Raw genomic sequence first — 17667 nt, 5'->3', positions numbered from 1 at the left:
AGATCACAAGGATGATATTGTTGAGATGAAGCCTAACTCTGCTAAGATTATAACTACCTTTTTTGGGTTACAAGGCTGTGGAATTCAATCTTGAGTCTGACAAGGCATATTTGATCAGACTGGATCAGGACATAAGGAAAGCTAAAATTAATGATCTCAGGGCTGCAATTTTTCAAACTAGTGAAGATTCTGCAGAACTTAAAGATGCTAAAAGGAGGATGGTTGATGAACTCAGATATACTGAGAGATGTTTGTTGAAGAACTATCTCAGAACAACTCCTGACATCAGAGAGATCAGAAGATGAAGCCAAGTCAAGATCTACAACTGCTCAAATTCTGATATTAATACAGACTGAAGTTGTTATCAGAAGATAAAGTTGGTAAAGCTTTAAGGACTGTAAGTTGTAGTTATCTAGTCAAATTCTCATGCATTTGTACTTAATGTTTTTGACATCATCAAATATCTGTTAACTTGTATATTATGCTAATTTACAAGTTGGGGGAGATTGTTAGATATATTTGATAATGTCATGTCTAATATGATTTATGTTTAGTTTTCAGATCTTACTTAAACAGGACAAATCAGTACTTAACTGAAATCAACACTTATACTGAAGTCAGAACTTAAGTCATCAGTACTTAAGGTTCAGAAGATATCTATCAGAAGATAATATCAGGACTTAAAGGAAACGTTCAGATAAGGAAATCAGCTGATTTACAAGAAGAGAAGATCGAGACAAAACATAAGAAGAGATATGTATGAAGATGGAATTCTATGAAGAATAGAATACTTGGAAGAAAAGATATGTGATTGATATATTTTAGGAAGCAACATTATATTTCATATCAATTAGAGATTATCTTGTAACTGTGTAGTATATAAACACAGACATAGGGTTTACACTATAAGTGTTATTATAATCGAGAAGATTATTCATTGTAACCCTAGCAGCTCTCGTGATATTTGTTCATCACTGAGAGAGGACAGTTCCATACTGTAACAGAGTTTATTGTTTTGAATAAAGTTTATTTTCTGTTACTTGAGTTATTAAAGTTCGATTTGATTGTGCTATACACTGTATTCACCCCCCTCTACAGTGTGTGTGACCTAACATTTTATAATATTTTACCAGATTTGTGAATAAGGTGAGAGCGATTTATTTGAATAAATATTATACTTAAAATATTATCATTATTCGTAATATTTTCTTAAACTTCCTCCACTTTTTCAAACTACTGTAACCTTATATATTCTTAACTTCCTCCATTTTCTTTCTAAATCAACTTACCATCATTGAATTCTCCTGAAATTTTATTCTCTTGAAGTTTTCTTAGGGCTTGTTTGGCCACCGGCTTATAATTACATTATCACTTATAAACTCGTAATAACTTATCTAATAGTGTTTGTCGACCCAATTTATGAATGAAATTTTTAACTTATAAGCTGATAAATCAAAAGTTCATATAACTTAATTTCTATCAACTTATTTTCATATTTTGTTTTTTATTACTTTAGTTTAAAAAAAATATTTTAAAAGTTAATCTAGCTTAATATTCACTCAAGTGAATCTGAATAAAAAATCAGATTCCATAGGTATCTGCTATTTATGTAAAGAGTAAAGAAGACCGCTACCGGCGATCAATAATAAATTAGACTGGACATAAGAACCAATATATGCACTACTGATGATCTATACTCATTCGTATACCCACCATCATATCGGATACCCAAGCCCTTTCTGGCCTCATAACAAATGGTCTAGTCCATCCCTGACCCTATTCGTAACCATTCAGTCCATAAGATAAGAATCCAGAACAATTAAGATAATTATATATAAAAATTATTTGTTTCATTTTACTTAAGTAAAAAAGTAATATCTTATAAGTAAAATTATACAAACACTTAAATAACTTATAAGTATTTATTTACTTAACACTTTTAAGCCACTTTTTCATTTTAAATCATAAATTACTTATTTTAAAATTTTTCAAACTGACACTTAATATCTTTTTCTAAAATTTATTTTCCTAAATTTTATAATATTATATTGAGTTAATTGCACTTTGTAATCCCTACCTTTCATTTAAAATCAAAACAGTATACCTACTTTGCAAAATACAGTTTGCAACCCTTAACTTTCAATATCAACTACAACATGCATCCATTGCGGTTATAAATTTGAAATTGAGATGTTAATATTAGTAATTAAAATTTCAAATTAATTAAAATATTTATTTTAATACATTTTTTACATGAAAAAAATTATAGTTATTTTCTATTAGTAATACTCTAAATTAATCATAATGCTAAATACTTAAAATATATTTATTAAGCAAAATATATGTTTATATATATAATCATAAAGTTTCTAAATATATCTATATTTTAAAATTTTAAAAATTATACTGAGTAATAATATAATTAACATTAATATTATTTTTATAATTTGAACTAAATTTTAGTTTAATTTTAAAAAAATTAAAATTATTATTTAAATATTTTGCTGAATTTCAATTTTACCCTCCACAATATAAATATTTTTAACAAAATGGTTAAAAGGATGCATATTGTATTTCATGTCTAAAGTTAGGGGTTGCAAACTGTATTTTTGAAAGTAAGTATATAGTTTTGTTATTCAATGAAAGGTAGGGGTTGCAAAATGCAATTAACTCTATTATATTAAATTTGTAAATTCTGTAACAATAATCAAATAAACAAGTTCAAGAAATAAAAAACAAACAGATAAAGTACTTTTTTTCCTAAACAAGACAAATAAATTATTATATATTATAATCGGTGCTACTCCCGCATAGAGATGCACAAAAAACCCATCGGGCCGGGCTTTATCCGGGCTTTAAAAATCCCGATTTTTTTTAAAACGAATCGGGTCAGGCTTTTTTAAAAATCGGGCCGGGCCGGGCTTCCTAAGAAATATAAGGCCCGTTTTAGGCCCGCGGGCCGGGCCGGATCGGGCCGAACTGGGGTTTATCCGGGCTTTTTATTTATATATTAAAAAAATATTTTAATATTTTATAATTTGAATTATGAGTAGTTTAAATACCAGAGAAAATAATATCTTGATATATTAGATAGAGTAGTTTAGACACCGAAATAAATAATTATTTTTAATATAATATATAAATAATCATATATACTTTAATTGTTTTTAATATTATGATATATTATTTTAAAAATCATAAAAAGTAATTGTATATTTTCAATTTCTATATAAAAATCGGTTTTTCAATCGGGCTTTTCAAAAAGCCCGGGTTTTTATCCGGGCCGAACCGGGCTTTTATCCGGGCTTTTTTCGATCCGAACTTTTATCTGGGCTTTTATAAATCCGGGCTTTTATACGGGCTTTTCGGGCTTCGGGCCGGGCTGGAATTTCGAGAAAAAAGAGGCCCATTTAAGTCACGCGGGCCGGGCCGAACCGGGCCGGGCTTTTTCCGGATCGGGTTTTTCGGACTTTTTTCTGGATCGGATCGAATTTCGGGTTTCGGATTTTTTGAACATCTCTCCTCCCGCATCGCAGAGATTAAGAAAGAATTAATACAGAGAGAATTATATAAGCAAGCAGCAGCGGGCAAGAATTTATATGTGGCTCCCAAGCCAAAACCGCGGCCCCGATTGTCCATAGGGACGATTTGTCTTCAAGAAAACAAAATCTTACACTTCTAAATTAATCGTTGATGTATAAAAAAATGAATATTTCTAAGACTGGGAATATATTATTTGAAATAATATGTAAGACAATTACAATAATAATAAAATCTATTATTAAAAATAATTAGGATTTTCTAAAAAATAACCTAAGTATATTTTTAACATGAGTTTAAAATAATTGTGCAACTTCATGTATATAGATGTAACTAAAAAACTTGATATAATTATTTGCATATATGATTTGACCAGTTTTCTATAAATATATTTTAAAAAAATAGAAAAATTACAAAAAAATTAGATAAACTATTATTTTTGGAGATTCTTTATAATAAATTTTAGTGATTAATAATTTCTTATAAATTGAACATCTAGAACGGTAATAATCATATAAGGCTCCATTTAAAATTGTACGAACTTTTTGGTGCAAAAACCTTTTTTTTTGTCACAATGTTACTTTCAGATGAAACACGTGACATATTTTGGAAATAACTTAATTTTCAACCTCTTCGAGAAACATTTTGTGATTTTAGTATCACCAAATATATTATTCTATCTAGTACTTTTTTTTGCTAAGTTTATTTAGTACTTAATACTCCTAATTTATATGAGTATAAAAGATGTTTAATATTAATATACAACGAGTATATTTGTAATTGTAAAACCTGAACAATTTTTTTTTATCATCATATAACTAACATTTTTCTCTTTCATTCATACTAGCTTCACAACCCGATCGCACGGGTCTTTATTAATATTTTTATATTATTTAAAATTATAATAATTTTTTTTTTGGATCATTACCTTATTAGTATATTTATAAATAATAATATAAATATTTGTTGTTGACGGGATTCGAACCCGAATCTTTGAGTCGTGTATAAATAATAATATAAATATTTGCCGTTGGTGGGGTTCAAACCTGGAGCTTAAATATTGTATAAATAATAATATAAATATTAGTTGTTGGCGGGGTTCGAACAAAATTAAAAAATCCGACAATCATAAAAGGGGATAACCAAACCAACCAAAAAAAATACATACCAATTATACTCAATTCCGATTATTATAATATAGTATTAATAATTACAAATAATACAAAAATTGAAAAATTATGAGCAGTTCCAAAGAAGCCCGAGATTTCTAAAATCAAAATTCTCTGAAATCATTTTTTTGGTAAGATCAAATTGTTCTTCCCCATATTCATATTCGGTGCCTATAAAATTCAGACGGATAGGATCTAATTGTCCATTCATTGAAGCAACGGAATATGCTAACAGCTTAATGACCATAATTTAAAATCAAATGTTAAAATTTCAAGTTTTAAAGTGTTTTACCCTTAAATGCAAATAAATTTATATATCCATGTTAAATCATCAACTCATAAATGAAAGGTATAATGAATTATACATAAAAATGTAGGAGAGAAGAAAACAAAAATTAGTCTAACTAAAAATTATTTAAATATAAAATATAATTAGCATTGCGGTTAAAAAAATTACTTTTAAATATTAAATAATAATAATAATAATTAAAATTATAATTATTTTCCATCTTACGTTAGACTTGCTCTTAACTTTTTTTCTCAAAACCGTCAGTGTACTAAACAAAAAAACGAACTATTTCAGATTAGAATATTTTACATCAACAATGATGCATCAATAATGCATATATGACAATGGCACACCAACTCCTTCGTTCCTTGTGTTATTTTATTATTGTTGTTTTATCAGGTAAAAACTTAAATATACTATTTCTATGTTTTAGTAATTTAGCACTTATATTTTTACATCTACCAAAAGATTCAATCAAAATCCCAAACATCCGATACAAATAATAATAATAATAATACTTTTTCCTGACAAAATTTGTAAAATAAATAAGAATGAAAATAGACAGACTACCCTATATTATAGATGCAACTTCCACATCCAAAAGAATTAAAACAAATTATTCAGAAAAAACTATTTGAGAATGACGCGCCGAGAATAAATCTGCGGTTCCAAAACTATAACCTCTGCATCCCATTGGGGATTGGTAAAATTTGACTTTTAAGCAAGTAGAGTCGCAATATGGGGGCCACTTACCCGGCTCAAATTTGTTTAATTAAGTTGACTGGGTTTTTTTATGTTAAATTTTATGGTTGCATTATAATTTTAAAATTAATTGAGCTGGTTTAACCAATACATTTTAATTATTTAGAAAAATCAATTGATTTGATTCGATTTTTAAAAATTAAATAAATTAATCAGAGATTTTGGTGTCTCAGCTCAACTCGAACTCGATTAATATTGACTCGAATTATATCTGACTCGAAACTAACTTTGTTCAAACAAGTAAATAAAATTTTGATTGCACTTTATTTATTTAATCGTTGATTCTTATAATATACTCCCTCCGTCCCTCCCAAATGTTTACATTTGGGTGGGGCGCGGAGTTTAAGAAAAATGATAAAATAGTGGAGAAAAGTTGAAAAAAGTTGAAAAAATGAGTAAAGTAGTGGGACCGATTAATATTATATGTATAAAGTGGGTATAGTGGAGGAAAGTAGTGGATGTAGTTAATTTAAAAATTATAAAAACTTTACTATTTTTGGAAAATTTTGAAATGTAAACAATTGGAAGGGACATCCCAAAAAGGAAAGTGTAAACAAATGGGAGGGACAGAGGGAGTACGTAAAAGGAATATACCCTGCTGCTGCGGCTGCCGCTGCCGCCGCCGCCGCCTTACGTATGAGTTATGAGTGAAGTAAGACAAGTAGACCGTTATCCCCTCCTCATTTTCTTCTCCGCATAGTACGTTAATACTACATATATCCTCAATAAAAAATGTTTGGTTAAGCGTACGCACATGCAACTCATGTTCTTGGATTAATCTCCTCCACTTTTGACTAATAAACACACACACACACCCCCCCCTTGAATTTACGTATATACATGGCTGTGTCAAACATACAAGTTGTTTTACAATTCTTAAGAGAAAATGGTCTCACAAATTCTGAATCCTCTCTTTTGGAGGATATTCGTGAGAAATCCAACTTGGGTTGTGCTGATGGTGGTGGTTCTGGTGATGAGTTTGTGAGCTTGCCTTCTTCTACTACTCATTTCTGCTCCTCAGGTATATCCCCTTTCTTAAATAACTTTTATTTTTTTTATTAATCAGTGTAGTACAACATTATATTGTTTGATGATTATAATGATTCGTACCATTTCTGCTGAATTAATATTACAATATTTCAGAATGTATTTGGGGGGTGTAAGTGTTTGTTTAATTGTTTTGTCTAATCTCCCAAAAATATTACACTACTACTTAGTTTTCCCAAAAGCAACAAAAGTTTTTTTTGTCTCTTAAAATACAAGCTAAAAACAAATACCCTTCAAAGTGTATGATAATATGAGGGTACTGTAAAGTATTGTGTGATAATTCACAAGTAATGAACTAATAGAAAAATGCCCCTAAGACTTAAACAACTTACATAGTGTATTTTAATAATAAATTTAGTAAATTTTTAATTAAGGTGTACCCTTGGTGTATTGATATTAAAAAGCTTTTGTACTCTCCTAAGTTAAAGTGAGTAGGAGCATCAAGCTCATGAACTAAGCTCGAAGATGTTGTCATATACAACAGATAGTCAGATATTCCAAATTAACTAATGTAACCAATATAACATTGGTCCTTGGGAGCCCATGTCCTCCATTACTACCTAGGCATATCTCAATCCCAAAAGTTAGCCCGTAGGGCAAGCAAGGACTTCCCTCACACTTATTTACCTATTTCCACAGCCAATATATGATTGACCTTTATATAGGATTCTCAAAGTTATGATTATTTTGCAAGTTTAAAATCTCTACTGTTTCTTTATTAAGTTCATTGTCTCCTGCTGTTAACTCTTTCCATAGTTAAATGTATACTTAACTGGATATTTTTTATTGAAATATCTTTGATTATTCTTTCATTTGTTATTTGAATATCTCATAATAAAACCCTGTCAGTCATACTATTTCCTTCTAAGAACAATTTTCTATAGGTGATGGTTTTAAACAACTGCAATGTTTTGATTTTGTAATATTGCATACTCCTATATAAACATAACGAGTCCTTAAGCAGATTTCACAAATCCGTATGGCATTCGTGCTGTGGCTCAGAGAACCAGCTGTTACACATCATCTGATACAATGTCTCAATTTGGCATGGCACGTGATTACTATGAATTTGATATGCAAAATGAACATTATTGCTACAACGAGAGGGATGATGATGGCTATATACCTCCCGACTCGGGCAATGCAGACTCTATGGCCTGCCTAAATGAAGACAAGTTTGTAATGACCTCAGAAATGCAAGATCATAGTGAAAATGAAATTTATGCAAAACTTATATCAGAGTATGCTCAACCAATGAAAAAGGTCAACTATTCGGACAACTTGTGGCCTTTTGACTCGATGGACACTGTAACAGATGGGATTCAAGGCAAAGATTACGATTATCTACTTGAAAGCTTACATCTTGAAGGTAGTGATAAATATGAGAGCGGTGCTGATAATAAATATAATCATTATGATCCTGAAGTTCACAGTGTAACAAATCTTGAGCAAAATGATGTTAACCCTTTTCACTCTGAGACAACAGAAAATAAAGATTTAAGTAGAGAATGTTGTGAAGATGATACTGGCAGAGAGGAGAGTGACGCCACTGATGATAAGCTCATCTCCAGCATTGATATGGAGGAATACGAAGTATTTAACTTAAGGATTATACACCGAAAGAATAGGTGTTTATGCCTCATTTTTTTAAAAGAGTTTACCATTTTCCATTGGTTGTCAAATATTTGAATTTTAAAAAGAAAAATTACAATGTCTATAAACTCACTGACTCTAGTATTCTAACTTCTACGCATAAGATTTCTATATCCTTTTTAGGGATCCTAAGTCTGTCATCTACTTTGTATCTGCAGGACCGGATTTGAAGAACTCAAAAATCCTCCCATAATGACCAATAGTGTTATCGCAGGAAGATATTATGTTACTGAATACATAGATTCTTCCACTTTCAGTGAAGTTGTTCAGGCACACGATCTTCTTATGGGAGTGGATGTTTGTTTGAAGATCATAAAAAATAATAAGGATTTCTTTGATCAGAGCTTAGATGAAATCAAACTGCTGAAATTTGTGAACAAGCATGATCCTGCTGATCAATGCCACATCCTACGTCTTTATGATTATTTCTATTATAAGGTGTGCATAAACAACCTCTGCAGTATGAACTAAAATTCTTACACTTGACTGTCATTCTGTTTCTTTATCTGTTAAGGTGTTCATTGTACACACAACCTTACTAAACAGCACTGGTGGCGTGCTCTAGTCAGATAGCTTGTGTATCTGGTGACTCCCGTTTCTAATCCCACATTAACCCCTTATGTTGGGCCATGTAGATGTATGCATTGCATCTTGAAAAGTATAATGTCCTGTCTACCTAATTCAGTCTTGTACTCTGCATCAAATCATCTCAGGTGTTCCGAATAAACCTACTATTGTCAGCATGTATAAAACAATACAATGGATACATAAGCTTCAAATACACCCTTAATTATACTCTTACAAACTGTGTATCCACACATAAATGCTAAAACTCTCTGTTTTCATCTAGGTAGATATTCTGCTTCAAGTTCTTATTTGATAAATGTTTAAGTGGCATATTTAAAAGTCATTCTCTATAACTGGAAACTATGCAAAATATCATTTATTTGGATATTGCAGACTATCATTTATATCTACTCATTATTTCATTTGGCAATAGTCACATTACTTTTATAGCTCAGAGCATAACTAATGTCTAATGTGAGTAACGTACAAAGGTGTGCGCATTCTGTAAAACTTGGTCGTTGGCCCATTTGACAAAGAACAATATTTTCTTATGATTAATACATGTCATCACTTTCATATTAAACTTTTCAGGAGCATCTCATCATTGTTTCTGAGCTTCTGCGAGCAAACTTGTATGAATTTCAGAAATGCAATAGACAAACTGGCGAAGAGCCTTATTTCACTATGAGCAGGTTACAGGTTTGTCCCTAGGCTAAAATTACTGATACGTCTCTTCTAGCTATGTGCAAGTATTCGTGATGAATAAATAATTTAATTTAATGCTCATAGAACTGGCAAGAAATAAGGGCATAAAATCCTTCGAAAGTTCTAGGCACAATACCAAGATAGAATATAACAGTATTCAGGATTGGGTCTGACACTTTTGTTAATGGGCCAGGCTCAATTAGTGAACTAACGCAGAATTTAAGCGTGTAAAAATTATCAATATGAACACAGGACCATGTAGAATTTTCACTTGGTTCGGCTCCTATACCTAGTCTATGTATAGCCTACATCAAAGTCCCGAACCCAACTAGTGTATATAAATAATTTTTTTAAGCAACTTAATAATACACAAAAACTTTGTAATAACTTGGCCCCTTGAACCCCGTTCACCTTGTAGCACAATTGGTACTATGTCCACTTGCTTGTAAAACCATTCCACAACTCGAAAAAGCTTTACAGTATAAGAAAATGAATAATGAACGGTAAGGAGTTATGTGAATGTTTAATCTTGTAGGATTCTAGTTCATAAGCCTTCAAAGGATAAGACTAGATATACAATAAAAAAAGTAACTTTTTAGTTTTTTTGGTAAATAATACATTGAAAAATGAAAATATTTAGCTTGAAGGAGTTACTGGTATTTGGATAATCAAGAGAGAAATGGCTAGCTATATCATAACAGCTTCTATGTATACTTCTCAACTGTAAGATATAAGATATTATATGATAGAGGGATATAGCTGTTATTCCATATTAGCATCTTCAAAACTACGCATCTCAGCTTGCAAATATTTTCATTTATTAGTATCTTTATATCTTTATTTAAGACTTTCGGTGTATCTCTCAAGTGATATTGCTTTTCCTTCTACTGATCTTCAAAATCCATTCAAATACGAAAGGTATTAGTTTAGTCATAATTTTACAAGCTTCAATCTTGTATTCATTGTAAAGGCTTTGCTGGATTGTGGCAAATGGTTGAGTACAAGTAATTGGCCAAGGTAGCAAGTGTTCTAGAGGTCAAAGGATTCTTTTGAGAGACCGAAATGTAATTAGTTGTGTAAGTTGTATTATTAAGTTGCTTGATGATACATTTACCATACTATTTGGTATAAGTGCTAGAATGTAGGACATAGACATTGGGGCCAAACCAAACCAAATATTATTTATGTTTTGCATTCATATTGATAGTTTCTGCAATGTTTATCAACTTATTCGATTCTCCTGAGTTAGGGAGAGACACATTTATTCATCCATATCAAGCTCTTCATGTATGTGCCTAGATTTTCATCATTGACATGGTGTTTTTGTGCTGCTATTCAGGATTTAGCCCGACAGTGTTTGGAGGCATTAGATTACTTGCATGGTCTAGGAATTATACATTGTGATCTAAAGCCCGAGAATATACTTATCAAGAATCATCAGAGATGTGAAATAAAGGTTATTGATCTTGGAAGTAGTTGCTTTCTGACTGATAACTTGTCCCTACATGTACAATCTCGATCATATAGGGCACCTGAAGTCATCCTTGGAAATTCATATAACCATAAAATCGACATCTGGTCTCTTGGTTGTATCCTAGCTGAGCTTTATTCTGGCAGAGTATGTGCTAGTTACTTTCACATATTGCAATGATTCTGATCAATTATAATGTGCAGCTGCACTATATTTTTAAGTACATTTTCTTCAGAAATTGACAATTTTGTGATGATTTTATTAGAACTTCAGTAGGAGTTACATATGTATTATCTGCATCATCTATGATTCCACCAGGTTCTTTTTCCATATGATGCAATCACGAGGCTGCTAGCTCGCATGATTTGCTTACTCGGGCCTTTTGATGTGGAGATGTTGGAAACAGGGCTGGAGACGGACAAGTATTTCACGAAAGACTATGATCTTTATCATATAAATGAGGTTTGTAAAATTGTATATCTATCACTCTGACGTTTTTAGTAAAAATAAATAGCAAAAATCCACTAACGTTTACATCTGTTAACCTTCCTAGAATACTTAACCGATGGTAATTCTTCAAATTCTTTCAACTTGTATTCTGCATTATGTGATACAGGAGACAAATCAACTAGAATGCATAATTCCTGAGGAGTCCACACTTGAGCATCATCTGCAAATTAGCGATGTACAGTTTGGAAATTTTTTGCGGGACTTGCTTGAGATAAATCCCCTAAAGCGTCTTACTGCACGTGAGGCACTACAACATCCTTGGCTATCTAGTTCATATGGTTTGGATTCCTCCTGAGTATATATTACAGAAAGAAACATGAATCATCTCCCAGAAAAAAGCATCTACAGAATCAGTTTTGACTTGCGAGGCAGCTTATAATTTCTTGTAGGCATGGACCAGAACGCGTAAATAGAAGTACAGTAGCGTGATAACCAGGTTAAACACACCGCCTTTTCTTGTAAATTCTCTAATAAAACTTTTTGTCATTAGGATTTGTAAGGGTTTTTTCATGTCTTGAAAACGAGGGAAGAGTTTAGTAGCTTAGTTTCTTGTTTCAGCTTAGTTTCTTGTTTCTCCAGACCCGTTCCCTGATTCATTAATTGTTTTCTGGGGTGTGGATATGGATACAGCAAGACTCAGTAACATGCTATTTTGGTAACACTGAAATGTTGATAATCTTGAAAGCAGCACATGCTGATCATTTTCTTATGTTTATGTTCACAGTGACATGGTTCTTTTAGTTTTCTGGCGTCTTCATACAGATGAAGATGCCATAATGCTATACATTTACATAATGAAAAATTCCAAACACTTGTAACAAAGGAGGCTCTAACAGCATTATCCATCTTCCCTTTTTTGTCATTTGTTATTGCAAGAGCACGTTCATAAAGTTGACACTCCTTCTCTCACCCACCCTGACACTTTTTACAGCTTTTACTTTCTTTACTTGTAATTCTGGTGAGTGGTGTCACAGACTGTGATGATGAATAGCTGAGCTGAGCTGAGTAAAGTCTTGGTACAATACAACAAACAATTAATTCTTTTATTGCCAACATATATAAGAAATGTGCTAACTGCCAATACACAACCAAGTAGCTATCTGAATTTCAATTGCGTTACTGCTATTATAGAGAATTGCGTGATTGCTAGTATAGGCTACTATTCTAATTATTTCTGTTTCTTCACATAATTGCCTACTTGCTTATTATTACAATACATAATAAGTAATATAAGAGCGACCAACTCAAAGTTTCCCTTCAGAAATAACAATTACAACCCCAATTGTTATCATTTTTGGAACAGTGTCCGACAAATATTTTAAGATGAATAGAAAGTATAATTTTTTAATTTTTTAATTTTTTTTTCTGAATAAAAATAAAATATTTAAATTTTTATTCAGAAAAATAATTTTTTTCAAAAATGTTAAAAAACTATATATATCTTAAAATGTGTGTTGGGCACTCTCCCAGAAACGATAACAATTGGAAGTTGTTAGATATATTTGATAATGTCATGTCTAATATGATTTATATTTAATTTTCAGATCTTACTTTTAAACAGGACAAATCAGGACTTAACTGAAATCAGCACTTATACTGAAGTCAGAACTTAAGTCATCAGTACTTAAGGTTCAGGAGATATTTATCAGAAGATAATATCAGGACTTAAAGAAAACGTTCAGATAAGGAAGGCGGCTGATTGAAAGGAAAAGAAGATCAAGACAAACGTAAGAAGAGATATGCATGAAGAAGGAATTCTATGAAGAATAGAATGCTTGGAAGAAAAGATATCTGATTGATATATTTTAGGAAGCAGAATTATATTCCATATCAATTAGCGATTATCTTGTAACTGTGTAGTATATAAACACAGACATAGGGTTTATACTATAAGTGTTATCATTATCGAGAAGATTATTCATTGTAACCCTAACAGCTCTCGTGATATTTGTTCATCACTGAGAGAGGACAGTTCCATACTGTAACAGAATTTATTGCTTTGAATAAAGTCTGTTTTCTGTTACTTGTGTTATTAGAATTCGATTTGATTGTGCTATACACTGTATTCACCCCCCTCTACAGTGTGTGTGACCTAACAAGTGGTATCAAAGCCTATCTGTTAACACACAAACAGTTTAAGATCCAAAAACAATCATGTCTGAAGTAGAAACTCCAACTAAGCCCACCAAAACTGAAGAACCTCCAAAGACACAAATCCATAGCCGATATGAGGCTATTAGAGTTCCCATATTGAGACCATCTGAATATCCCATATGAAAGGTGAGGATGACTATGTTTCTGGAAGCTACAGATCCAGAATATCTTGATAGAATCAAGGAAGGGCCTCACAAACCAACCAAGCTCGCAGTTGCAGTTGCAGGTGAAGCAGCAAAGTCAGTACCAAAGGAGAAGAGTGACTACACTGCTGAAGATATCACATCAATTGCTAAGGATGCTAAGGTACGACACATACTGCATAGTGTCATTGATAATGTAATGTCAAACAGGGTAATAAACTGCAAGACTGCAAAGGAGATATGGGATGCCTTGGAAACAAGATGTCAGGGAACTGATACGATTAAGAAGAAAAAGAAGACAATACTCACTCAAGAGTATGAACACTTTGACTCAAAGGCTAATGAGTCATTGACTGATTTATATGATAGATTTGTCAAACTCTTGAATGATTTGTCACTGGTTGATAAGGAGTATGATCTTGAAGATTCAAACCTTAAATTCCTATTGACTCTACCTGAAAGCTGGGATTTGAAGGCAACAACAATAAGAGACAACTATAATCTTGATGAAATTTATGGGATGCTCAAGACTCATGAACTTGAGATGGAACAAAGAAGCAAGAGGAAAGGAGGAAAGTCAAGGACAGTTGCTCTTAAGGCTGAAGAAGAATCCCCCAAGGCAGCTACATCAAGGAAAGGCAAGGGTAAAGCTCTCTTCACAAAGTCTGATACTGAGTCATCAAGTTCTGATAGTGATGATGACTCAGAATCTGAAAGCTTGCCTGAGACGGATGCTGATGAAGAGATGATGAAGCTGTGTGCCTTTATGGTGAAAGGAATCACAAAGATTGCATACAGGAAGTTCAGGAAGGGAAATAAGTTTTCCAGGAAAGGTGCAAGTTCTGATAAGAAGAATTTCAGAAAATCTGAGGGCAAAGGAGGAAAGTCTGACAGAGGAGATTATACAAATATCAAATGCTACAACTGTGGTGAGAAAGGCCATATATCTCCTGATTGCAAGAAAATGAAGAGTGACAAAGGCAAGGCTCTTGTCACAAAGAACAAAAGCTGGACAGACACCTCAGATTCTGAAAGTGAGGAGAATTATGCCTTGATGGCAAATGCTGATATGGCAAGTGCTGAAAGCAGTTCTGAAGCTGTTGAGTTAAAGGTACCTCAAACTACTTATGCCTTTCATACTGATGATATTAATGAGTTGAGAAGATATCTTAAAACCATGTTCATTAGCTATAGAGATCAAACTTTAACATGTGAAAGATTAACTTCTGAAAATCTTGCTTGCAAAAAGAGGAATGATTATTTAGAAAAAGAGTTAGTCATGTTCCATCAAACTCAGAAAGATAGAGATGATGCTTTCTATGTTAGGGATGAAGTGCTTAAAATGAATGAATCTCTAAAAAGGAAAGAGAGATTATCATGACTTGGACTAACTCTGGCAAAACAACTCAGAATTTGTTAAGTAGTGAAAACCGGAAAGAGGGCTTAGGTTATGGAGATGATAAGAATGATAAGGAACTGTAGAAATTAAGCCTATAGTTATTAATCAAAAATCTAAGTTAAAGCCTGTTAAGTTTGTAGCTGTAAAGTCTGATAATGAGAAATCAAAAGTAAAAAGGAATTAACTTCTGACAAACTAAAACAGGAAAAGACAACTGAAGTAAACGTAGGCTTAATGACAAAGAAGCAGCTTAAGCATAAGCTGAAAGATGTTAAGAATGCAAACAAGGTAAAATCACCTAGGAAAAATAGGAATGGAAAGGAAGGTATGAATAAAAGCAATGATTATAAGCCTGTTCCTGATGCTCCTAGAAAAACGTGTCATAACTGTGGAAGTTCTAACCATCTGGCTTCTTTTTGCAGGAAGAATAAGAGCATAAACTCCTTACCTTCAAAGTCAAGAGTTAAGAGTCAGTCTGTTAGATATAAGCCACAAAATCCTTGTTTTCATTGTGGTAGTTTATGGCATTCCATTTATACTTGTAAGGAATATCATAGTCTGTACTATGATTATTATCAAATAAAACCTTCTTTAAAGAAAGTTAGCATTGTTCCTTCTAGTGTAAGTTCTGATTCAAAGTCTGATAGTGTAAATTCTGATAAGAAAAATGTTAACATAAACTCTGATGCTAAATCTGCTACAAATGTTAACAAACTTAATAAGGCCAAAGGATCCAAGCAAGTCTGGGTCCTTAAAACTAATCATTAGTGGTCTTTGTGATTGCAGGGCAACAGGAAAAACATCCTAGTTCTGGACAGTGGATGTTCAGGACATATGACTGGAAATAAAGCCCTGCTATCAGACTTTGTGGAGAAGGCTGACCCAAGTATTTCTTATGGAGATGGCAATATTGGAAAAATGTTGGGATATGGCAATATCAATCTTGGGAATGTCATCATTAAAGAAGTAGCTCTGGTCTCAGGACTTAAACACAATCTGCTGAGTGTTAGTCAAATCTGTGACAGAGGTTATCATGTGGATTTCTTTGAAGAACACTGTGAAGTTATTAATAAATCTACAGGCAAAGCTGTTCTGAAAGGATACAGGCATGGTAACATCTATGAAGCCAAGCTTTCAACAAGTACTGATGGTTCTATAATCTGTCTGATGAGTAGAGCATCAATTGAAGAAAGCTGGAATTGGCACAAGAAACTCTCTCATTTAAATTTCAACAATATAAATGAACTAGTCAAGAAAGATCTTGTGAGAGGACTGCCAAAGTCAGTATTTGCTCCTGATGGCCTTTGTGATTCTTGTTAGAAGGCTAAACAAAGGAAATCCTCATTCAAGAGCAAGACTGAATCATCAATTCTTGAGCCTTATCACCTACTACATGTTGATCTATTTGGTCCAGTAAATGTCATGTCTATTGCAAAGAAGAAATATGCTATGGTCATAGTGGATGAGTTCACCAGATACACATGGGTGTATTTCTTGCACACAAAAAGTGAAACTGCATCTATCTTGATTGATCATGTCAGGCAACTGGATAAATTGGTCAAAGATTCTGTGAAGATAATAAGAATTGATAATGGTACTGAGTTCAAGAATTTGATAATGGAAGAGTTCTGCAAAAACCATGGAATCAAGCAGGAATTTTCTGCTCCTGGAACTCCAGAGCAAAATGGAGTTGTTGAAAGAAAGAATAGAACTCTCATTGAAGCTGCACGTACAATGCTTGATGAAGCAAAGCTTCCAACCAATTTCTCGGCTGAAGCTATGCAGACTGCTTGTTTTACTCAGAATGCAACACTCATTAACAAGCAAGAAAAGCCACCATATGAGATGGTGAAGAAAAAGAAGCCAAATCTGAAGTATTTTCATGTATTTGGATGCAAATGTTTTGTTCTTAAGACTCACCCTGAACAGCTATCCAAATTTGATCTAAAAGCTGATGAAGGAATCTTTGTTGGATATCCAGTTTCCACAAAAGCCTTCAGAGTCTATAACTTGAGAACAAGAGTGGTCATGGAATCTATCAATGTTTCTTTTAATGATAAGAAGATTACTGGACTTGAAGATTTCAATGATCATGATCAGCTGAGATTTGAAAATGAAGACTTAAATTCCGATACTGAAAATTCTGGCAGTCTAAATCCTGATACTGCAAACTCTGATGGATTAAACTCTGATGTTATTGAAACTGTGGTGACTGCGCCAAAGGAAGATGCACCTATGCAGGGGGGAGCATACTCAAG

The 17667-nt window shown here is 32.6% G+C and overlaps 1 protein-coding gene across 3 annotated transcripts; it reads left to right on the top strand.

Moving 5' to 3' along the window:
* The first annotated feature begins 6402 nt into the window (after window positions 1-6402).
* On the top strand, window positions 6403-12372 carry LOC141724445 (serine/threonine-protein kinase ppk15). Of its 3 annotated transcripts, XM_074526602.1 has the most exons (7): window positions 6403-6781; window positions 7772-8435; window positions 8619-8898; window positions 9619-9726; window positions 11072-11350; window positions 11522-11665; window positions 11820-12372. In XM_074526602.1, the coding sequence occupies exons 1-7, from the start codon at window positions 6601-6603 to the stop codon at window positions 12006-12008; spliced, it is 1845 nt and encodes a 614-aa protein (XP_074382703.1). In that variant the 5' UTR covers window positions 6403-6600; the 3' UTR covers window positions 12009-12372. The 3 variants fall into 3 exon arrangements, with proteins under 3 accessions (XP_074382703.1, XP_074382705.1, XP_074382704.1); XM_074526604.1 differs by lacking the exon at window positions 7772-8435 and having other exon boundaries at window positions 6643-6781; XM_074526603.1 differs by lacking the exon at window positions 6403-6781 and having other exon boundaries at window positions 8038-8176.
* Window positions 12373-17667: the final 5295 nt, after the last annotated feature.

This window comes from Apium graveolens, chromosome 5 (genome assembly GCF_009905375.1).
Source record: "Apium graveolens cultivar Ventura chromosome 5, ASM990537v1, whole genome shotgun sequence".
In the NCBI taxonomy this organism is placed as follows: Eukaryota; Viridiplantae; Streptophyta; class Magnoliopsida; order Apiales; family Apiaceae; genus Apium; species Apium graveolens.
Note: the sequence above shows the minus strand (reverse complement) of the source record. Positions and strands in the feature narration are given on the sequence as shown.

Coding starts and splice junctions, on each gene's coding strand:
- LOC141724445 (XM_074526602.1), top strand. CDS start 6,601: ATGGCTGTGTCAAACATACAAGTTGTTTTACAATTCTTAAGAGAAAAT. Junction 8,436..8,618: donor ATTATACACCGAAAGAATAG/GTGTTTATGCCT, acceptor TTGTATCTGCAG/GACCGGATTTGAAGAACTCA. Junction 11,351..11,521: donor CTGAGCTTTATTCTGGCAGA/GTATGTGCTAGT, acceptor TGATTCCACCAG/GTTCTTTTTCCATATGATGC.